Source organism: Leiobunum rupestre, chromosome 4 (genome assembly GCF_980474605.1).
Source record: "Leiobunum rupestre chromosome 4, qqLeiRupe1.1.hap1, whole genome shotgun sequence".
In the NCBI taxonomy this organism is placed as follows: domain Eukaryota; kingdom Metazoa; phylum Arthropoda; class Arachnida; order Opiliones; family Sclerosomatidae; genus Leiobunum; species Leiobunum rupestre.
Window position 1 is genome coordinate 38,455,027 of NC_143387.1, and position 25,100 is coordinate 38,480,126.

A 25,100-nucleotide genomic window follows, 5' to 3' on the forward strand; every position below is an offset into this window, starting at 1 on the left:
CACAATTTTTATGTGATTCCTAATGATTCACTACTCATTGTACACCTGATTTTCGAAATCGTTGCTATTTATTATCATTATTTTTGGGTAATTCCAATGTACGAACTGTACACCCGATTACGTAAGTGATTGCGCATCTCGCTTTTCCCCTGCTTTTGAATATTCGTAAGCCGTCATTGGTAATAATATATCGGAAGCTAAGAAGTATAGCTAGTTCAGAATTGATGCTGAAAATTCGAGAACCGAAAAAAATGGTTGGTAAATATGTTAGAAAAATATTTAGATATCAAAATACAAAAGGCACTTTAAATTGTAAGAACAATATTTGACTGATTGGCTCCAATAATTTCACGCTGGTATCGTTATTACCTAAATTTAGTCATACGCTATTTTTTGTAAGCACGAAGCCTATAGCGTATGGTTTGTCGAAATGGTGGACAAAATGACAATTTTACGCATCGATCGGCGATGACAAAAAGGATATCTAGGTGCGCTACGTCATGCTTAATTTGAAAAAAATGTGCACTAAACAAAAACTCTACTTACGTCTTCCGAAAACGGGATCCCCTCTGGTCAGCGTGTCCGGCGCCAGGGGTGCGTGCGGGAGGAGGGTGGGATAGTGCGACAACGCAAAAGGATACACGTAGAACAATCCACTAGATCCGTACGCGGCGGCAGTGACGGTCGTAGTGTCTCGACACCTCCAAAAAAAACCCAAAAGAAGAAATTGAAGAGAGGTTCTCGTTATTTAGTTGGCCAAAACTGAAGCGAGAGTAGAGACCGTAGAATAGTTGTAGTAGTATTGTAGTATTGTAGTATTATATATTGTATATATATATTGTAGTTAGATGTGGAGGTTGGGTTTGAGATAATTGTGATCCCGCGATGGCGTAATAGGGTTTTCACTGTCAAACGTCTGTTTCTATAGATACGGCGTTGAGATTGTTGTTGTGGCGAGGATTGCAGTTGGCCTTTTTAGAGAGCTCATCCTGCGGACCGCCCGCGCCACCACCCGCGTCAGGAAGCGAAGCGGGTGGCGGGGGTGGCGGCTGCCCCGTGGTAGCGTTATTAGCGTTGTTAGTCGTAAGCAATACGCCTTCTTCGAGCTCCATAATGTCGGATGCGGAGTCGCTAAGAGAATCCCTCTTGAGCTTGGAGCCAACAGTGCCGGGTAGGTAAGGGCAACTGGTGACGTGGTTGAAGTTCTGAGACTGCATCTCCTCTTGGTCCGTTTCGCGGTGATAGAAGTAATTGAAGTTGGAGACGATGACCGGTACAGGAAGGGCGATGGTCAGGACACCAGCGATGGCGCAAAGGGAGCCAACCAACTTGCCCCAGACGCCCACAGGTCGCATGTCTCCGTAGCCTACGGTGGTCATGGTGACAACTGCCCACCAAAACGCGTCGGGTATGCTCTTGAAGTAGGATCTCTCCGAGTCCGCCTCTGCGTAGTAGACGGCGCTCGAGAATAAGATCACTCCGATGAAAAGAAAGAAAATGAGCAGTCCCAGCTCGCGCATGCTGGCCTTGAGAGTTCTGCCGAGAATTTGCAAGCCTTTAGAATGGCGCGATAGCTTGAAAATACGGAATACTCTGACCAGACGAATGACCCTGAGAATGGCTAGTGACATGGCCTGATTGTTGCTTCGTTCCTGCTGGGCGGTGATTCCCTCCTGATGCGCCTTTTCGCTGGAAATGACGGTGGCCAAAGTGATGAAGTAAGGTACAATGGCCACCAGATCGATGCTGTTCATCACGTCCTTGAAAAAGGCCAGTTTATTCGGACAGGCCACGAAACGCACGAAGAGTTCGAAGGTGAACCATACAATGCACCCGGTTTCTATTATGAAGAACGGTTCCGTTAATTTGGGCACTTCATCCTCGACAACGCGCGTTTGGTTGTTGGTCGAGTTGAACATCTTGTAATGTTTGAATTCTGGTAACGTTTCCAGACAGAAAATGACGATGGACAGTAGAATGATGACGACCGAGATGATGGCGATCACCCGCGCCGCTTGCGAGCTCTCCGGATATTCGAAAAGCAGCCAGATCTTCCTTTGGTTCTCGTGTTTGGGCAAGGGCTTCTCCTCCTCCTTGATGAAACCCTCGTCCTCTCGGAACTTGTTAAAGGCCCCTTCACCCAACTCGTAGAACTTAATCTCTTCGGCGAAAACGTCCAGCGGGACGTTGACGGGTCTTCGTAGTCGTCCTCCACTCTGGTAGTAGTACAAAATGGCGTCGAAGCTAGGACGATTGCGATCGAAGAAATACTCGTTGCGTAAGGGGTCGAAGTATCGGATCCGCCGACTGGGGTCTCCCAGCAGCGTGTCCGGAAACTGATTGAGCGTTCTGAGCTGCGTCTCGAATCGAAGACCGCTGACGTTGATGACCACTCTCTCGCAGAAGTCGTGGTCGTGAGGAATCGGTTCGAAGTTTCCCCCGGCGTGGAAAGAGAGAGGGCCCCCTGGATGGGGACCCATTCCGCCACAACCGTCCACATCTTCGCCGCTCAGCTTTGGCAAGGACCTTTACGAGGACAGCACGCGCGGGAAAGAGAGAAAAAAGAAATTCGGTTACAACCCACGACACACGATGCCTCTGCTTAGCCTATCTCCCGTACCCTAACAGTGATCCAAAGCTCAACGGACGTCAGCGAACGCCGAAAGTATAGGCCTCTCACGTGTTACGTTCACCCAAGCGCTCGCTTCTAGTAGATAACGCGCGTTTATTCGCAAACACACCTACTCGAATTATAGACATTGCCAGAACGGAGCTGAGATTTTCAGAAATTTCGTCCTAGTATTTTAACGGGGTCCAACGAAACGCTCCAAAATGCGCTAGAAACAACGATGGATTCACTAAGCGTTAGGATGGGTATGGAATTTGTTAAGTCAGCTTAAAAGTAAGGGAATAGCCAAGAGCTCTAATAAATAAATAAATAACATTGGAATCCGTTACTACTACTACTAATTACAATTTTACCGAAACGTAAAAACATTATCCGAGACCCAAAAATATGTTGCTTTATAAGGAAATTAAGAAAAGCGTATTTGAACTTTTGCTTACATCATTGAACTAATCTTAAGTAAGAAATCAGGAACTCGTATACGAAATGTTTATCAGGCCAAACAACAACCTGGTCACCGAGGCTTGAGCTTCATTATGTGCCCTCTGACATTGCTCTAACCTCGTCCGTGGGGCCTCAACTTTTGGAAAATGATGCTAGCCCGTAGAATCAAACTTACTCAGACTATTGGTTAATCCGCCACTGAATATTGTACAAACGCGGTGGAAACTTTAATTACGCCCCCTTATTTAATTACGCCCCCTTATTTGCATATTTTTAATTTTTAACAATAGTCTAGCGTGTACATTCGCGTAGCCGAAATACGCCACTCAAAGTCATAAATAAATAATAATAATAATAATAATAATAATGCCTATAAATTTAAATATATAGTAGAATGAAATTGTCACCCAGAAGTTATGTTCGACCAAGAACCCATAGACGTACAACGAACACGTAATCATAGCTTTAGCCCGTCGTGGAGCCTCCTAATCTATATTTTCGAAATAAACCCGGCTTTTTATATTTTCCGCCTGTAGTAACTTAAGTAACCAAAAAAATAATCGGTCTAAGAACTACTTAAACTAACTAAAAACCTACTTAAAACACTTAAAACCAACTCTAATTTCGCTTAATGGAGGACACTTAAAGCCAACTCAGAGCCAACTTGAAAATTAATAACGACCACTTAAAGCCAACTTAAAAATAATACGTAATTTTCTGTAAATGTAAGGGTTCGCGCCTTCTTCTTAGAAGTAACAATAGTGGAAGAAGACTCAATAGCTCCGCCTCTTTAAAAAAAAATCGATTAGGAGGCGATCCAGCAAAATTTCCTTTCCTATGTTCTTGGTACGTCTATGGGTTCTTGGTTCGACCCATACCTTTCTACTTCCCGGTATTGACAGTCTGTTGCGTACAATCAGTTATTTTTCAAACCCCTTAGAAGAATTTTTTAAAGCAAGTTAAATATGGTGATACATCATCAAAATTTAAATTTATCTACTCCCTGTAATAAATTTTGGCATAATTTTACGGAAATCAAATCATTAACCCCCAAAGATTTGGGCCACCATTAATAGGGTTTGAGGCCTCCTTTAGCGCCACTACGTATGTTTTTTCGCTCGCTCGTATATTCCTGGATAACTACTGATGAATAGCAACGACTCGTAATTTCCAGGGTTTCAAATAAAATTCGGAAAATGTCAGAAAAATCAGTTTTTAAGTCAAAGTGACTTTTCCGGTTACTTGGAATATTTATGCTACTGAATTGGACATTTCAATATATAAAGAGCCACCTAGCGGTCAACTTGAGACGTTCAGTAGCTGCTGGATTTTCGTCTGCTAAGATTTACCATTTTAAAACGGATATCGTCCGCCAAGCAGAGTAAAATCCATCGGCTACGTTGGCCGCTAAGTGACTCTATGTTCACTGAAAAGGTTTATTCGCATTTAAAGTCAAATATTTCAAATTAAAATTAGAAGGTGTTTTTGAAAATCGATAATAATTCTTAAAAACAATTTTTAATTAATGTAGATGAAACTAGCGTAATTTCACGTTAAAAATAACGTGGAAACCCTGCGGATTATTGCATTTGAACATTCCATTTTTAAACTTATTAATAAATTTACATGACGACCATTTAAGCTAATTTATAAGCTAATAAGTTACGTCGCGACAATAGCTTCATTTTCTCCATTTTAAAATGTTATCCTAATATTTAAACTTTCCACGGGAAGAGTTTTTAAGAAAATGTGGTTTTCTATTAAGTTATATCGACTTTAATTGGCTTTTATTAGTTAAAAGCTGGGTTAGAAACAAATGACAAAAAAAGAATTAAAATGATTTTGGAGGTTTAAAGAAAAAGTTTCTTTCGTTGTTTTATTTCTTGGTGGGGCACTAAGGGGTTATCGGAAATAATTTTGAACAATTCCATATTTCTGTGTGCCAAAAAATTGAAATTTTAAATACTTTATATAATATTAAACGTTATTGTAACGGAAGAATAACTTTGTCGTCTGTAATAAATTATAATTTTTTCGATAATGCTATCTGTACAAATAGTACTTTTTCGATTCTTCACTAATATTTATGGTTCATTTTATAATAAATGCCGTGATTAATATGCTTGGCTTGTACATTGTAAGTTTTTAATTAAGTCTCTAGAATACTTGTACTTTATAAACTATTTCATAGCTAAAAGATCGAAAACCGTGGTTAGGACTACATGACCCGTTTTTTACCTATAAACGCCTGTAAAAGTGTTCTAGTAGCAATACACGAGTGTTCAAGGAGAAATCAACATTTGTGTTTTGCCCCACTAGTTTCTTAATATTTCCAGAAATTCTGGTTAATGCTAAATGGTCTATTTTTAACCTACAAACGCCTGTAGAAGTGTTTTAGTAGCAATACACAAGTGTTCAAGGAGAAATCAACATTTGTGTTTTGCCCCACTAGTTTCTTAATATTTCCAGAAATTCTGGTTAATGCTAAATGGTCTATTTTTAACCTACAAACGCCTGTAGAAGTGTTTTAGTAGCAATACACGAGTGTTCAGGGAGAAACTAACACGAGTTTTGCCCCACAAGTTTCTAAACATCTCCAGAAATTCTGGTTAATACTTAATTATCTATTTTTGACCTATAAACACCTGTAGAAGTGTTCTCGTAGCAATGAATGAATGAATATTTATTGGCCAAATTCCTTTTCTAATACTAAGGAGCAAATATCACAGATCATATGTACATATTTTTTAAAATTTAATAATATTTATATAATACACATATTTTGATATGTATTTCAGTTATAATATATAAATATAAACCGGTACCGACGTACTAGTTATGGATACATCCTATATTCGACCTGCTAACTCCGGTCGAAATGTTATAGTAGCAGTACAAATACTTTAGTTCCAAAACCAGTTAAATCGACTTATTATTTCCACCTCCCATTTATATAAAAAAATATTTACATTTGTGGTAATATTTTCAAAATGATACTTTCGTTTTCTCAATTTTTGGAATGTAAAAATTTTTGCTATACTTAAATAATATTTTTTTCAATTTTTGGAAAGTAAAATTTTTTGCTATACTTAAATAATATTTTTCTCAATTTTTGGAAAGTAAAAATTTTTGCTATACTTAAATAACATTTTTCTCAATTTTTGGAAATTAAAATTTTTTGCTATACTTAAATAATATTTTTCTCAATTTTTGGAAAGTAAAATTTTTTGCTATACTTAAATAATATTTTTCATAATTTTTGGAAAGTAAAAATTAATTAAACAGAATCAAAAGAGATTTCGACACAGGTGGATAGCGTAACGCGTGCTACGGAAACCTTTTAAACGTGAAACTTCAAACGGAGCCCCGCCATTGGTAGCGGACCTTCCTATTCGGGTCCAACCGTTTAAACTACACGATTTTGGAGCTGCTGAGGCTATTAGACACCCAAACAGAGAGAGAGAGAGAGAGAGAGAGAGTACCATAGTTTTTAACTCATTTTTATCTACGAATGCATCACGAGTTACAAGCGGAACAAATAACTAGCAGGGTTTTCTTTGGGAAAATGGTTATAGTCGTTTGAAGTACGGAGTGGGGGGTGGCGTAACCCCCTGACATCAGCAGCGGCGCGTGGGGGGAGAAGGAAATTGCGGAACAGCGGCGAGCCAGTAAATTCGCGTGGATCGATTCCTTAAGCCTAACGTTCTCACTGCGCTACAATACGCATTTTCTTCGAAAGGCGACTGCTTATAACCCACGAAAAATGAAAGCAGCCCGTTCCTACACGCGACTATATATTTCTCTCCCATCCGAAACCCAATCAAGGTTAACGTAAAACGGAACATATGTGAAGAAAAAACGTCACAAATAGGTACAGACGGGGAAAAAACGAAATTTTTAAATTACCGTTATAATTCCAACTTTTGCGAAAATGAGACGTTTAAAAAAATGATTTTCGCTGGTGGTGGTAGGGGGGGACTAAGGCATCATTCAGTGGAAACTTGACCATACGGTTTTTCGTTGAAAAGACGCGTTATAAATAACGGAGACGTAAATGAAACGTATTTCGGGGAGGATCAGGGATAGGGACAGGGACAGGGACAGGGATAGGGACAGGGGTTGTAATTTGGAGGGAAGGCGAAATATGAGAAGAATGTATAAGAGAAAATGGTGACCCACCCAGTGAGGTTATAAGGGGACGTCAAGGGGGGTGGCGTGGTCACTACGCCCGGAGAAGGTGTTTGCTGCGATTGTTGCGTGGTTGGAGTGGCTCCATCAGCCAAGATTACGCCACAGCCCGTGAACGTAGCCGAAACCGGCACTCCAGACTCCATTTTGCCGGCATGGGCCAAAAGGACAGTGGCGGCATTTGCCGAGGGTCGGCGCGCAACGACGACTGTGGGGGCTGCGACTAAATCGACGGCGCGACGAGGCCGAAGAACTGGGGTAAAACCCCACTTCTCTACAAACTGTAACCTGGAAATCTTGACTCAATTTCAGTTGACAGATTCTGAACACTGAAATTTGAACAAGTCCACACGCACTCGAGATACTCCGGCGCTCTTTTGATGTTACGAATTTGGCGGGATGATAATGTTTCGGTTTTATTTTATTTTTGCTATTTTTTTTTGGGTTTTTTTTTTGGTTTGCTTTCTTCCGATTCTTCTCTCGATAAAATTTCTCACCAAGTGGAAGGTATTCTTTTTTTATTTACTTAGTAGTTCGAAAACTTTTTTCTTATTATTATTATAGTTGTTGTTGTTGTAACTTTCTAAGTTTCGTTACTCGCTACACGGCTGGAATAATATTAATTTGTACGTCATAGTGGATTCTTCTTGGTATTTGTTTTTTTAAATATTTTTGTTTCCAACGTTTTTTCGTTTATTTAATACTAGTTATTTTTTTTCGTATGGAAGATCACTTGTAAATATTTTAAATATTTTTTATCTCTCTTTATAATAACAAAAATAAATTTTAAAGTAAATCATTACAAGGCAGGGTTGTTTAAATGCGGATTGTTCAATTTGGTTGTGCTGGAAGTGTTTCATTTGTTATTTCCGTCGATTTGGTTTCGCCGGTTTCTCTCTCCGTCTCGTTGTTGCCTCCCAACGGGATTTTCGAAATATTATTTTCCAGGAGTTTTATTCGATTACTATTTTTTTTGTTAACCTTGGGAGCAAAAAATCTCGGTTTTTTTTTGTTTCTTTCGAACTTTGGTCGTCTCGGTTTTTTTTTGTTTACTTAATATTTAAAATAAATATTTTTTTGTTACAAATGGCGAAAATTAGTTCTTATATATTTTTTTTTCTTTCGATGGAGGGAATTCTGAAAACGATCCTTATTTTTTCTCTCATCCAAAAACGTATTAAAATGGCATTCTTTTTCGGTTTTCCGGTCCACGCTCTCTTCTTAGCGAATACTTAAAATTAAACGAAACCAAATTCGCGAAACGAATATTTTACGAATAATTTCTTCCAAGAAACGGTAATAAAAATGAGAGAAAAGTGTGTGAATAATAATAATAATAAGAATAATAATCGAGTATAATTTGTATAACGAGATACTTATGCGTGATGGAGGAATAAAAGAAAATGGGTCGATTAAGAAGAGGGAAGTGAGCCGAGACGAAGAAGCGCTTTTTTTGTTCTTCGGCGTCGGCGGACAGAGCGAGGAAGATGCGGCGAGCCGGGAGAGGGGCCGTTCGTACAGAAAGCGTTTCCCGTTAGAAAATGGACGAAATGTACGGAAGGGGTCGGGGCCGGGAGGAGACGAACTTCCGAACGCAAAAGGCGGCGCGACGAACTACAGAAACGGAAAAGCGAATAGTTACGGCGTGATTGACGGGATCGTGACGGGGTCTTCTCGGTGCGCGTGTGATTAGTAGGAGCGTGACTGCGTCCAACGGCGTCTTCTTCGTCTCGCGAGAAATTTGTCTTTGCAGTGGGTCGTCTTCATCGAATTGGCTCCTCTTCGGTACCGAGACGGAAAGGTCGTGGCGACGGTACGAACGGCGGCGGTTCTTCGCTCGTCTGGACAGCTGCGATTCGCGACGATGGACAAGACTGGATGGAGAGAGTGACGCCCGGCTCGAATTCCGGAATGGCCGTATCGATGAGGCGAGAAGACCACCGGGGGAGAAGGTCGCTTCGTCCGGCGGCGGCGGGCTGGCGACACCGGCGCTAAGAATCTTCGGAGAGCGCGCATCGGATCATGGCCGTTGGAAAAGCAGCTTCGACGCTCCGAGTTTCGCGTCGCAGCATCGTGGTGGCGGTGCAAAGTCGGATCGACGCGGCCTTTCGCCGCCGAACCGTGGCGCTGCTGTAGAGGCGAACCGCGCGGGGATGACGAGGGGGGGGGGGGAGCGCGGCGCGAGAAAACGCCGTACGCGCCCCGAGGGGGGGGTGCCAAAAATCGAAATCGGCCGAAAAGGGGGTCGACAACATTTCACGCGGTAGAAAAGAGCGGTGGAGGGGTGAAATAAAAATCGCTCGTACTAACTAGAGTAAGCCTTCTCTCTCTCTCTCTCTCTCTCTCTCTCTCTCTCCTTAAAGAAAGCCCTCCACCCCCTCCCCCCCACCCGCGTCTCGAAAAAACGACCTTTTCAAAATGGCGCGTGCTTTTCGTCATGTCAGACCTCCCTAAAATCCGACGAAGGGAAAAAATGTACCATCATCCCTCTCAAGATCGCGCTCTGGCTAATGCAATCCCAATTAGCGATTAGGATACTTCGGGCCATTTAAGAGCGCTCCGAGATCGTGAATAACGACGGATGTAACCTTTATGTCCAGCCCCGAATACCCGCGCTACCTCCCCCCCCCCCCGGAGGAACCCTCCATTCCGCCACTCGGTACAACAACCTCCCCCCCCCAAATTATGCCTTAAAAATGGGTCATCCAGGCCGAATTCAGGCCCTCGCTGTCGGTACATTTTAGGGTTTGCGTATTTTTAAATACATCCCGAAAGAGAAATAGGCCTAGCTATTCGTTTTGCAGGAGCGCGAGAAGAGGCCCTCGGAGTGGTGGGCCATCCTCCGTCTGGATCCTCCAGAACCGGCATCTTTCTCTCGGGCGGGCCTCGGACTTCACCCCTTCCTCGCCATCTGCCCGCTTGTCGGCGCTGGCCTCCGGTTCTCGGGCAGCGTACAGCGGCGCCTATCCTTGAGCTTTGCCTCTCTACGCTAGGAACGTATATCGATTAGGTTGCGTCTGTTACACAATCCTCTCTCTCTTCTCCCTCCCCCCTTTTGCCCCCCCCCCTTCTCGCCGGAGACTTCGGGGGCCCGTGGCTAAAAGATTTTCGCGTTGATTCGGCGCGCCCGGACAGAAAGAATGCCAGATAAACAATGGTTTTTCCATACGTAATTATTAATGGCTCTCGTTCCAAAAATCACGCTTTTAATTAAAGCTCTGCGGAGTAGAATAGATCCCCGGCAGGGCGCGCCACCTCCGCGTCGCGTTCCGCCGGGGACTCTCTCTCTCTCCGCTAAAGAAAGGCGAATATTTGATATTCTCCCGAATTGCGCTTGTTTATGTCAACGCTGCCCCAAATCGCTATTTGAGCCCGGATCATTTGGGGCTGAAATCAGGGTAGCCACGGTACTTGGAATTCGTGTATGAGTCAGGAAATTTTAAAAATTAGCCTAAAAATCAGAGAAATGTCAGGGAATTTAATTTCGCTCGCAAATAGGAAATATTTACTAAAATATAGGTTAAAAATACCAAATTCTGGCACAAAATATGTCAGGGAAAACCTGGAAAAGTCAAGGAATTTGAATCGGAAAAAATTGCGGTAACCATGATAATTTTGAGAGCGGTAAACTATTTGGAGCTATTAAAGTGTTTTACTAAATTCGCCTTGTGGTCTATTTACGTCACAGCTTGTTTATTAATCAGCCTTACCAAATAATAACTTTAATTTATGCGAATATAAGTAACGTAACTTTAAAAGATTTTCAATTAAAATTGAAATTACGCGTGATCTTACTCGCGTAAAAATGTGAAATTTAATGTGATAAGCGTAAGCATATGGGCGGAATGGGAAGATGATTCTTGAAAATCGGTAGCTGTAAGCCTTGTCGCTCAAAAACCTCGAGTTGGATGTTTTGTAAATGGAAGAAAACATTTCATTTTTAGCGATTTCTCTGCCCGTGTTCGCTGCGTTTTATCCAAATAGAAACCAGTGTCGTAATAACAACAAATTTATTTTTCCTATATTTCGAAACCATAATTTTATCTTATAAAATATTACGAACAAAATTATGGCGATAATTCCGTATATGAAGAAATAGGGATCTTGTTAAGAATCGCGTACTTTGGTCGGGGGGCCAACGCCCCCTCGCGGGTGGGGGGATAACCTATTCTGTCGATAAGAACTCGTGAACGCTCTTCCGCATATGGACACGCTCTTCGTACTCGAAATAGTTCTTCATATTTTAAATAATCCATCGCGGAAGGGTTTAATTGGATAGGGGATTATCCGGTGGGCGATGATGTAGGAACGACCCCCGCGGATAAGAGCCGCTGGGAAGGAGCCATCCCAGGAAGCGTATTGAGGGGGGGGGAAGCCTAACTCTAAGGGAGCGCGGGTCTCGCGCGATGGAACGAGAGAATTTTAGAATGGGCTTTTGCAGCGGCAGGTTTCAATACGTAGCGGCGGCCAAGGACCGGGACCGGGAGGAGAAGCCGGTTGGCGCGACGATCAGCTGGAAGCTCGCCCTAGCGTGGTACGGGACTCGCCAGGACAGGGCATTCCCTCTCCTCAAGTAATTCATCGACCGGCGTCGAAATACTGAAAGAGCGAGGGAGGAACGACGTGGGGTGGTGGGCGCCGCGCCGAAGATAGAGAATTCCGGGCACTCTTTTAAAGGGGAATAGGTGGTTCCCCTTTTCGCTTCACTCGGGAATTCCTTAAAATTGTTCCTTAAGAAAGGCTTCGCTCCTTCGAGTACTTCCTCCGATGCCCTACCCCTACCACGCGCTACATACCCTCTCATATAGATAGATATAGATATAACATTCACCTCGAGTTGTTTATCGAGATCGTTCGCTTTTATCGATATAATTATTTCATTATCGTCTCGCAAAAAAAGCGCGAAAGAGCTTAACATCGCGCGTTTCTAAATTACTTAGATATAAGGAAAGAAATTTTTATTAGTATATGGCTCCTAAAATGTCCTTTCGTCGCGAATATTGCAGGCTGGAACTGCGGACGTTTTTCGGCGAGAAGGTCTCGGAGTGCGCTTATCTCCAGTATCCCGGAGGCAGTCGTGACTGTGGCCAGCGCTATTCGTCGCGTGACTCTCGGCACGCGTTATTAGTGAGCTGTATTAAGGTTACGCGCTTACATTCGCCGCTTTATCGGACGTTCGCGTGACTTTAAAGTTAATATTAGCCGCCGATACTGCCTACCCCCTCCGTATAAAGGGCCCGAAAAAACGTTACGCGTTTAACTACGCCTAACGGGTTACGGCGAGAGGGGGGCCAGCCCGACCCATTGTCGGTATTGTCCGTGGCCCATTCGCCCGAGTACAGGCCTCTGGTTTATCTTTACTCGTTTCGCGGTAAAGGCGTCAACGGTACCGCCGTTGTACCGTTGCCCGTTTAGAGGAGTGCCTTTTTCCCCCTTTTCGGAGCGAGGTGCCATAAACGATTTCCGGTTCTAATAAAGGGAAGGAGGGGAGGGGGAGGTTTAAACATTTTAACGATTAATTATACGCCCCGTATAAATGTATCTTTCGCTTCCAAACGCGCGCTCGCTTTATTGTACCGTCGTTATCACCGCGTTTTATCGACAATTGCCATAATTGGCGTCGCTTCTTTGCGGAACCCCATTCGCCATCCCACTACCTGGATTCTGTGGTCACCCAATTTTTTGGGGCGCGTATCTTTGGTGGGATAAACTATTCTGAACACAAACAGACTCCGAGATACTCTTCTACCGAACACAGACCCCGATAAACTCTTCTGAACAAAAACAGACCACAAGAAACTCTTCCGATCTAAAATATACCACAAGAAACGAAAACAGACCCCGATAAACTCTTCTGAACAAAAACAGACCACAAGAAACTCTTCCGATCTAAAATATACCACAAGAAACGAAAACAGACCCCGATAAACTCTTCTGAACAAAAACAGACCACAAGAAACTCTTCCGATCTAAAATATACCACAAGAAACGAAAACAGACCCCGATAAACTCTTCTGAACAAAAACAGACCCCAATAAATTCTTCCGATCTAAAATAGACAACAAGGAGCTCTTCTGAACAAAAACAGACCCCAATAAATTCTTCCGATCTAAAATAGACAACAAGGAGCTCTTCTGAACAAAAACAGACCCCAATAAATTCTTCCGATCTAAAATAGACAACAAGGAGCTCTTCTGAACAAAAACAGACCACAAGAAACTCTTCCGATCTAAAATAGACAACAAGGAACTCTTCCAATCTAAAATAGACAACAAGAAAGTCTTCTGAACCAAAACAGACCACAAGAAAGTGTTCTGAACCAAACCAGACCACAAGAAAGTCTTCTGAACCAAAACAGACCACAAGAAACTCTTCCGATCTAGAATATACAAAAAGAAACAGATACAAGAAACTCTTACTACTGAAAATAGACGCGTAGAAACTCTTCCTACTAAAAATAGACGCGTAGAAACACTTTCTATTGAAAATATACGCGTAGAAACTCTTCCTACGGAAAATAGACGTGGAGCAACTCTTTCTACGGAAAATGAACGTTTAGAAACTCTTCCTACGGAAAATGAACGTTTAGAAACTCTTCCTACGGAAAATAGACGCTTAGAAACTCTTTCTACGGGAAATAGACGCTTAGAAACTCTTTCTACAGGAAATAGACGCGGAGAAACTCTTTCTATTGAAAATATACGCGTAGAAACTCTTCCTACGGAAAATAGACGTGGAGCAACTCTTCCTACGGAAAATGAACGCTTAGAAACTCTTCCTACGGAAAATGAACGCTTAGAAACTCTTCCTACGGAAAATGAACGCTTAGAAACTCTTCCTACGGGAAATAGACGCGTAGAAACTCTTCCTACGGGAAATAGACGTGGAGCAACTCTTTCTACGGAAAATGAACGTTTAGAAACTCTTCCTACGGAAAATGAACGTTTAGAAACTCTTCCTACGGAAAATAGACGCTTAGAAACTCTTTCTACGGGAAATAGACGCTTAGAAACTCTTCCTACTGAAAATAGACGCGGAGAAACTCTTTCTATTGAAAATATACGCGTAGAAACTCTTCCTACGGAAAATAGACGTGGAGCAACTCTTCCTACGGAAAATGAACGCTTAGAAACTCTTCCTACGGAAAATGAACGCTTAGAAACTCTTCCTACGGAAAATGAACGCTTAGAAACTCTTCCTACGGGAAATAGACGCGTAGAAACTCTTCCTACGGGAAATAGACGCGTAGAAACTCTTCCTACGGGAAATAGACGCGGAGAAACTCTTCCCACCTAAATAGATCCCAAGAAATGTTTCCGACCGAAAATAGACCGTAAGAAACATTTCTCATTGCCTATATTTGACAAGGACATTTCCAGCACAAAGGATTGAGCGACCGCGTGAATTTCGCTTTCGTTACAGTGGGAAGTATTTAGACGATGGATATAAAAGTATTACCGGAAAGTAGTAGTTTGTCAACTGTAGCTGACTGTACACGTCCCAAAAGTAACGTTGTCTGGATGCACAAACTACGTAACATAAATTACGAAGTTTTTGATTTAAAGAGTAATTATTTAAATTTTATTATTAGTTATGATAATAGTGACGAAATATAACGATATATTCCCAAAGATATCATCATTTTATGAAGCACGTGTATCAACTGCGCATACCCTTTCAAATATATCAAATAATATTTTTCAAGATACCCACCGAAATGTTACGTTGTTTTTGTTTTCAGACGACGATAATGGATTTTGAATCTGTTTTTCGCGAATATTTTTTATAACCATGTTGTTTGCGTTCTTGAACTCTGCTATTCAAGTCCATTCTTAAAGCGTTAAATTTTGCATTAGGCACTAGGAATAGACGCTCCTGCAGATTACAGACCTTTTCGCCTAAAGCTCAATCAACAGCGCCTCTTGTGGCAAAAACATAAAATTACTTTATCAACCGTCGTACGCATTACATTATACTTCCATTATAATAAATTGAAATATCGACGAATAACATGCGCTCTGGCTTATTGTTAACGTAACTAGCGCCTGCTAGTTTAAACCGGGTGGCAGAAATAGGAAATTAGGTTATTCACAATAAATATGGAACGTTATACTCCCTTTAAGAGAAGTTCATAGTCCCTTTAAGAGAAGTTCATAGTCCCTTTAAGAGAAGTTGTATCATGATCCCTTTGAGATAAGTTCATACTCCCCTTAAAAGAAGTTCGTACTCCCTTTAAGAGAAGTTGAAACTCCCTTTAAGAGAAGTTCATACTCCCTTTAAGAGAAGTTGAAACTCCCCTTAAAAGAAGTTCATACTCCCTTTAAGAGAAGTTGAAACTCCCCTTAAAAGAAGTTCATACTCCCTTTAAGAGAAGTTGAAACTCCCTTTAAGAGAAGTTCATACTTTCTTTAAGTAATAATCGGGCCTAAAGTTGGGGACAACACTTATTCATTTTACTATATCCAGTACTAAACCGTTTCAGCTCACTGTGGTCAGTTAGGTTAATTCCCATGGCACCACCTTATGGCCAAGCTAGCTAGCGACTTTTAAAAGGAATATGAACTAAATCAAAACATAGTCTGCTAAGACACGTTAGGACTTGTTTTCTATCTTCTGTTAAACCGGGGGGTATAAATGTGAAAACTCGTTGATCCATCATAAACATGAAAGTTTAATGCAATATTAATTAAAAATTACGTAACTCGAAACGAAATTAGTGGGAAGTGGAAACGGTGTAAGAAACCACAAATAATTTCCTTAAATCTAGACGTTTTGCTTATTAATACGCGCCCAATGTTTTGTAAACACGAGCCAATGAAGTTGGCCGCGAGGAAACACAAGGAATTTCGCTTTCGGAGAGGCAAACATTGAAAAACATTTGGAAAAAAGGGGGAGGGGTGGTGAGCGTGGGGGTTAGAACAGCGTTTTTGTTCGCGCATTGATTTTTGCGGGCGCTCCTCGTCCTTTCGCAGCAATCGCACACTTTTTCGAGGTACGTCAGCCAGAGAGAGAGAGAGAGAGCGAAAACAGGGAGCACTCGTACCATCCTGCGAAGTTTTCTAGGCTGTGCGCGAGGCGCGCGTCGCCCGAGACGCTGAAAACGGCGGCGGCATCCGTAGTAGCCGTTGGATGGCAGCAGCGTCGCGCTTTCAATAGGGCTGCCAGATGCGGAAAGAGGAATAGCCCGGGAGAAGATTAATGGAGGCGGAGTGGCCTTCTCACAAACGCCGGGTAGAGAACTGGCCGCGCGTTCGTGCCCCAATCAATCCTTTGGCCGCCGCCGCCATTCAATTCGTGACGCTTAAAAATTTCGGACTTAAAAAGAATTCGACACCTTCGTCACCTATGGTCCCCTCGGCTCTCAATGCTTAGAAGGATAACAATTCAAAAGTCACCATATTTTTTATTTTTCAAAAACGTTTTATGGATGGGAAATTTGTTTCGCGTCTCTGAAAACGATAGAATTCTCGATGTATGACCGTAGGCCAAATTTAAACGAGTTAAGGATGGTTATCACTAGGGTAAAAAGGTGATCGATGCAAAAAAAATGTATTAGGCCCAACGAAATTTTTTTGCGTCGTCGACGCGTTTCTGACCTAACGAAAACCAGCCTTAAAAGGTAATACAAGGTAAAAATATGGCGTTTCGTAATTGAATTAAAAAAATAAATGAAATTAATTTAGTTTATAAACATTATTTAGGTGGCATATCTTTTTTAATAATTCCAACCGCTAGGAGTCACCAAATGATGGCGCTAGTAACTTGGTAAATTTTCCCGAAAATTCGATTCGTTTTTTGTCACCTTCTACCTTAATCCACGAAGCCCCTCCCCCCGTAACTACGTCATCAATCACTGCCTGGGAATCTTCGTGGGGGGTTGTGGGGGGATCGATTTTTCCCCTCCTTACAACGTATCTTTTAAGGAATGGTCTTTTCTTCGGCCAATTTTCCCCGCACGGGGAATAATGAACGGCTCCTACCTGGGAATAGACAATATAAGTTTGCCATAAAACACTCCCCGATGCAACGGAGGCGGACAACGGCAATGTCCCGCCGGACGGCGCCTCGATCGATCGTCGTCCGCGTCTCCTTCTTCGGCCCTAGACGCGCATTCTCGGTGCGGGCCAAGCGAATACTTGATTATAAAAGGGGAAGATAAAAACGAGGCACGTCGTGTCTTTTATATCAACTAAGATTTAGGCACGCAGCCGCCCAGCCAAAAGTAGGGCTCGCGCGCCTCGATGGACCTGACGAGACTCGGTGCCGCGCTCTTGTACTGACTATTGACCCTGACATGATACACGGGGGTTAAATACCTCTTACCCCCCTTTTAAGCACTTTTAACGAGCCGATTATTCCTTTTTTCCCCGATCTTACAGAGTTCAACGACAATTTCGAATTAATTGTCAATTCCAGATCGTCACAGTCGAAATGTTCGCCTACTCGAATTGAAATTCGTCGATTATCGAATGATTTTAAATCGATCATTTGGCTTTGAACGGATTGAACCTTTGACGAAATTTTGGGAAACTCGAGGAATTGATTATTATTATTATTGAATTTTAATCGTCAAACTTGTAAGATAGATGGCGCTTTCCCTTACGAAGCCGGAAGAAGCTTCGATACTTTTTTACGCTGAATAATCCCCGACTGTTTTTCCCCACCCCGCAAAAAAACCGGTCAGAACTTCGACCACGAAAATCTTGGTAGAGCAAACTCTACATTTGACATTGATTGACGGATATTTTACGGAAGTACCAACCGGAACTTCCTGTTACATAAATATCAAAAATGCGAGTTTTGTAAGTATGTTCAAACCTTGAAGTAAATGCACTTCGTACAGTGGTACTCCTCTGTTCTATCGAGTTCTGGTACGATTGTTCCGCTCAACGTGGTCTAAAGCTTGTTTTCCACTGGCGCGCGCAACGACGCGATTCTCAGCTTTGAAACGTTCAAACGTTTTTACGCGCGTAAAGAAAATAACATTATGACGCGCGTTAGTGGAATACAAGCTTAAAGCTTTGATCTCTAATGCCCCATTTTCATGCTCGCTGGTAGCGGATAAAAATCGTCAAAATTTGCTTCCGCCACTCGCAAGCGTGAAAATAAAGCTAAAATATCTGTTTGAAACAGATCGACGCGGAAAGTGAAAAAGTGTATAGCTGAAGCGGATTTTGACGATTTTTACCCGCTACCAGCGAGCATGAAAATATGGGACTTTAAGCGTAATTGTACAATTTGTTTTACCAAAAGCTCTAGCTACGCCACTCGCGATCATATAATTCCTATATGGTCCTATTAAATCCCATGGTTCTAATTTTGTAATACATCCTATACTTTTTTAGAAAATTGGTGGAAAACTAACCGAGGAAGTTCTAAAAGGCTTTCACAGCAACGGTAAATACATTTTGGCCACTGTATTTTGGCTAATTTGCCCTCGCTTAGCTTGCTGAACTGGTTTTTATGCAGCTCATTCGTCACGAAATACGTGGCAGTTCCGTTTATGTTTAGGATTATGGTGCTTCATCGAATTTACTCTTATGTCCGGGGATTTTCGATAGTAAAACGTCATCGATACGTCACCCGTCTCATAAAATTTTGATACTTTAACCCCATATAAGTTATAACGTCTTTAATTTTGATATTTTAACCCTATAAATCTCATACATAATTTTATTATTTTAACCCAATAAATCCACTATAATTTTAATATTTTAGTCCTTTATAAATCTCTAATAATTTTTGATATTTTAACCTTATAAAAAACACTGTAAATTGGAAATTTTTGTCCTATAAAAACCTCCAATAATTTTGATATTTTAATTCTACAATCCTGTATATTATTACAGCGTACTGAAAGATCACCGAAACACTAATTTTTTTTCAATTTCATTTGAAGTAAGTGACCTAATCCTAATTGACAAATCCGTTTAGAGCAGCAATTTCGTTAATATTTTTACTATTACGAATGGATCGAAATATATATTAACCAATAAGAAACGTCATTTGCTCCGGACTGTCGCAACCAACGCATTTCAAGAATTCAGTGTTCGGTTTTTAAGACATCTTGACCCGAATCTTGGCCATTGCGAACACCCTGGGTGGAGACTAGCCGATTTGATCCACGGCCGGAGAACGGCCAAATATTGGTTTGCTAGCGCCATCTCGGGATGTCGTCACCTTGTAATATTGATTTTACATATTTATTTCAAACGGTTTATTTCGTAAAATACTAAATCTAAATAGCTTTAGCATTATTAATTCTAAATATTTACATATACCCCCGTCATTTAAACAAGGTTAGTGTTATCAACTTAAAAAATTCCCTGGATTATCGATCTGTCACTCTTTTTAGTTGAAACGTTTCTCCATAGATGTCGTGAAGAGACAGGCTCCGGTTATAGTTACCGAGAAACATTCCTTTAGACTGCAAACTTCATTCCTTTCAAAGCAGGTTGGTTGACGCGCCCGTGTATAGAGGGCGCTTTGAGATTTAACCCGATGGAAAAAACTAATTTAAACGTATTGAGTGACGTTATTCGCTTACACTCGGGAGAAAAAAGTGAACCAAATAAACTAATAAAATGTTAAGCTTAAGTAAACGAGTAAATTTCAAGTTTAAAATAAAATATGAAAGGTCTATTCGTCTAATTGGAAAACTGATCCTTCGACTCCCTAGTGACCAGGTATTAATCAGTTGAGAGTTCGTTGGGTGGCGGAGTGGTTAGCAATTTCACCTCGCAGTAAGATGAACCGGGTTCGATCCCAGTTTGTGGCATTGGTTATCCTTCCGCGTTCAGTTTGCAAGTTATCTCGCCGCTGTTTTAAGGGGTTTTTCCCCGAGCTCTTCGGTTTCCCCTTCCACTTGTTGAGGTTAACGGTAATAGTTAGTGTACGGAGCTGTTGGCTCGCGTGGTATGAAGGGCTTGCCACCACCCTCCTACGCATTGTAACCCGGCCACCTGAATTAATGGCTTTAAAAGTCGCCTAAGGTGGTGCTTTGGATGATTAGCCTAGCTGAAGTTGGCCGTAAATGCTGACAAATCAAAGAAATCCCGATCTCCGCTGATAAGTTTTCTTACGAGCTGAATTATTTAACTGAAGTTATTTAGATTTTCGTCCATTAAGCGGTTAACTTTTAGATTTCTATGGTAACTGAAAAGTTTATTTGAATCAGGATTATTCAGCTGGAAGAGGTTTTATTAATGGAAGCTTAAGGATAGACTTGCTTTCTCCAAATTCCCCCTCTTTTGTCGTCATTTCAAGAAAGCGCCATCTACGTAACCTATTTATTAACATTGTTAACTACAGTGAGTAAATATATCCATAATTTTAAATAAATATTTACCGAAATTATTAATTTTATAATTTTTTTTATTAAATTATGTTCATAATTAATCTGCTTTCTTAATCTTTTCACTTATTTCTATTTATATGCAGTAGATGGCACTGTTATAAAATCAACACAAATTCACCGTCTTTGAACTAGGTTGGAGCCAGAAAGTCTGACTTATTGAGGGGGCACGCCTTTCTATAACTGGTAGTGGCACCTAGTAGGTAACGCGAGAAGCTAACTCAATTACTGGATTTTCTCATAACACTAACATTATTTCTTATCAATGGGCAAGTAAATAATTTAATTGAATCTCATCCTGATTTAACCTAATTTCCATTGTATCCATTTTGCCAAAAAAAGGCCGCTTTGGCTGAAAACCAAATATTAATTATACGTGAAAATTTTAAAACACATTTATTTAAAAACAAATACGACTAATATAACTTTTTGTCCCGCAGATTTATTTTTGTTATTATTATTATCAGCCTACATTACTTTTAAATAAAAGTTACCATAAGTAACGTAATAAAAATATGAATCTGTTTTTCAGACTTATTACGCAATCAAGGTTTGGCTCCGCACCGAGCCCCCTAGTGGCTAAATATGCCCAAGACGTAATATATATCTACCCAGGAAAATACCATTAAAAATGGGAAGTGTCATACTTATCGTTATTATGTTACTTATGATATTAGCAAAGGAAATGATTATTATCTTTCTGATGATAAAATAAGAAAACTGTTAGCAGATCCGACCAATCATAATTTAGCCTTTTCCCCTGGAAAGTAGCGAAATTTTAACTATTCCGTGGTCCTTTAAATTACAGGAAGAAATATTTGAATGAAATTATAAGCGCAAAGATGTCTAATAACATAATTTAAATTAATGATTCTGATTTTAATTTTAAGCGCATAAATTTAGATGCTCTACAGTAAGTGAAAGAAGAAAATATGAATGAAATGGCAGCCTACTTCACTTTGTCAGACGTTAAAAAGTTAAAACGGTATATTTATCATTGCAAGAAGTGAAGCACGCCCTATAATGTTTGTCGGTTGAGTAAATTGTTATGGCGTATAATTTGAGAAACTTTGAAAAGAGATATTTTGACTACAAAAATATATATATTTTTTTAATTCTATTATTTTATAGATAAAATTGCCAAATCGTATACCTGAAACCCAATAATAATGAAAACCAAATTCAAAAGTCTCTATTTGTTTAAATGGAAATATTTAGTTCGCTAAATATTATGCGGCTATAATTTATAGTTTAGATTTTTCATTTAAACCTATGAATAAATACTTACGTCATTGTTTTCGCCAATATAAACCCAACGAAGTAGCTGAATCTAATATAAATTTTTTGATGATAATTAAATTATTAAATTTAAAAGTTAATTCAAAAATAACATCGATTATCTGCCGATGACAAAAGGTCGAATTTATAATTCTCAATAAAGTAAAGGAGAAATAGGTTCGTTTATATTGCAAGATCACAGTTCAGTCGGAACGAAAAACCGAGAGAGAACTCTGTTTGATGACGTCAGTCACCCATTTACCAGCGACGGAGAAAAACGTTGTTTTAAGAGATTTCATGCTAAAACGACCTTTTCGCCGACTGCAGACTTGACTCCTTAAAATAAACAAAACTTCTCCTTCCCCTAAAATCCCAAAATATACTCAGCCGCTAAACTGCGTAAATAATTAGAGCTCAATTATACTAAAATACGGCGCTTTTACTTTAAAAAGAATACACGTACGTCAGTTACTTCTGCAATTGCTTACGCTTCAATATTTTGGCAATTTTGTTATGAACGAAAAATCACCGAAAATTGATAAATAATAGATTTACCGGTCCTCACTTTTTCACAACCGGTCCTTAGGTAGTTTTTGTGTCACCACCTCGTATCTCTCAAACTACTAGGACTAAAAAATTACATCGCATTACGATTACATTTTTGAAATCATAGATTAAAAAAGCTATTCAAATTAACATAGATCTACAAGTTGCCCCCCAACTATGTTATTTTTACTATTTTGGTCTTTAGTTTACATACTTTCCTAAATTAATTATCATACTTTCCTAAATTAATTACCATACTTTCCTAAATTAATTACCATACTTTCCTAAATTAATTATCATACTTTCATAAATTAATTACCGTACTATCCTAAATTAATTAGCATACTTTCCTAAATTAATTACCATTAACTTGATAATCTTACTTTTGGTTAGACTCCATCTAACTTACATTTACAGTTGCTTGTTTTATATTAATTAAAAACTTAATTTTGTGGTCCGTAATATTTGCAATGGTGTAATTGGAATATCTTTTGATGGTAAAGGGATAGGAAGGTTAGTTATATATATATATTGGCCAATCTGGGGCTTAGTGTTAAGATATCCAAGATTGGACTCAAATATCCGCGACATCTTGTTGGGCATCTTTTGAAGCTGACATCTTTTTTCAGTCTCGCGTTAACAATTGGACAGAGTTCGATTTCGACAACGCATTTTCGAGTTTTACGGAAAACACGCAATTTAGTTTAAAAAATACTAACAATTTTAAGTACTAGCCAAATAAAAATTTCGGATGGTATAAGAACTTGCGTAGTACATATTTAAGATAAATTTTATCAAAAAATAATTATATATATATAAATGTCAATTTGAAAATATAAGAAATGCTGTATCTATAGTTCTTTTTTCAGATAACAGAGGTCGCTACGAAATTGAAAATCAGCGGGATTTGAGAAATAACTTACACGACCCACGAAATCAGGTGAACTTTGGCGTATAACATAATTAGATTTCTAATTAAACTATTGCGATGATGGCCCAACGTCAAACATATGGTCTTGAAGTTCGTTGAAAATTAAAAACACTCCTATTCCGAGATTAGTATAAATAATTCCTAAAATATTACATACTTATGAAATGAGCATTTTATTTCTTTCCGAAATCGGTTTTTACAGTGCAAAAAACGCAATTTTTTTACCATTTTTAGTTCCTCGCGGTTATGCTTTAGACGCGAAAAACGCATACACAAAAGGCCGTCGCGTCGTGCGCAGTGGCTCGCCACCTTAAAAATTTCCGACGTAACCATAGCGACAATGTTTATTCCGCTTGTCAGGTGGCGCGGATAGCCCGATTCCACCTTAATGGCAGCCTTCTGTGTGCCCGTTTCTTTTGGCATTGGCGGAAAGCGCTGTGGTTCAAGCTCGGAATATGAATGACCCGTAAACTGGAATGGAAAACTGTATTCCCCAATTCGCTAGCGAAACGGGTATAGGTGGCGCGGCCTTCGCTACCCCTGCAGCTTTGTTTTCCAGCGTATAGTGGTGATCAAAATCAAAACAAATCCAAGAAATATGGCGGTTCACATTAACGCTAGAGATGGGAGAAGTTGTGCGGTCCCTTTTTGCAATAATACCGCGCTTAAAAAACGTAAAACTGAAGAAAATAGTGAAGAACCAAAGCCAGGATTATCATTTCATAAATTCCCAAGTTGTAAGAAACTTTTAAATGTATGGTTAACAAAGATAAAGTCGGGGAAAAGGCCTAGTAAGTGGGCTCAGATTTGTAGCGCCCATTTTACAGATGATGACGTCTTGGAAAGAAATGGTGAGATGCAAATAATATTAATTATTTTAAAATAAATTAATCGGAAAACTCATCAATAGATGGAAGATCTGTAAGAAGACGTTTGAAATGTAATGCCATTCCCTCCCAAAAATTGCCAATTAAAGAATCAACCGAAGTTAGAATAAAAGAAAGAGCTCAACGTTACGTAAAGCGTTCTAAAGGTATTCTTATTTTATGGTAAACTTTTGTGAAATAATAAATAGAATAATAACATAAATTTAATTTTAAATCAAGCAGTTCTATGTTCAACATCGCCAATAACAGATTCCATTGCTCCAAAAGTTGTTGAAAGCGCAAGTGAACCAGCTCCGGATGATAATGTTTTGTCATTATCGAACTTAGCTATGCTATCTGAAGTAACAACTGAAGCTCAAGGAAAGGACCAATCTCACAAACCATCTAGAGTAACGAATGCGTCTATTGGTGTTAAAGTTTATTTGGACCATGGAAAGTATTTTGCTGGGTCAAGAGTTGGAATTTCAAGCAATGGAATGAAAAATGCTGATTTTGTGTCTCATTCTGGCATTGGGAAAGAACTATTTGAAAGCCTTTCAAGTGAGGTTTTAGGGCTTGAAAACCAGAGCTAGCTCTCTAATTTTCTAATGCCTGTAAACGATAGGGTGTTGTTAACCCTAATGAAGCTTAAGTCAAATTTGTCATTTCGAATCGAACAGTTTCAACATATTTCAAAAGAACCCTTTGTGCCCTCGCTGAAAATTTGAAGAAATTTATCTTTTGTCCGGATATAGAAAATATCAGAAGTAACTTTCCTAAATGTTTTAAAGAGTTTAATAATACTCGCATTGTGTTGGACTGTTCAGAAGTACCTATGATGAAGCCCAACACATTTCATGACAGAGT

General features: G+C 40.1%; 1 protein-coding gene across 5 annotated transcripts in view; it reads right to left on the reverse strand.

The window, feature by feature from the left end:
- Sh (Potassium voltage-gated channel protein Shaker) overlaps positions 1-25,100 on the reverse strand; it is a 218,751-nt gene that overhangs the window by 32,925 nt on the left and 160,726 nt on the right. For 3 of the 5 annotated variants that reach the window (XM_090174195.1, XM_090174194.1, XM_090174191.1), the window contains one exon: positions 642-2,526. In XM_090174195.1, coding sequence (XP_090030321.1) covers positions 909-2,526 — 1,618 coding nt within the window. In that variant the 3' untranslated portion in view covers positions 642-908. Of the gene's footprint in view, positions 1-546; positions 2,527-7,249; positions 9,332-25,100 lie in introns of those variants that run through there. The other 2 variants (XM_090174193.1, XM_090174192.1) reach the window with 2 other exon arrangements.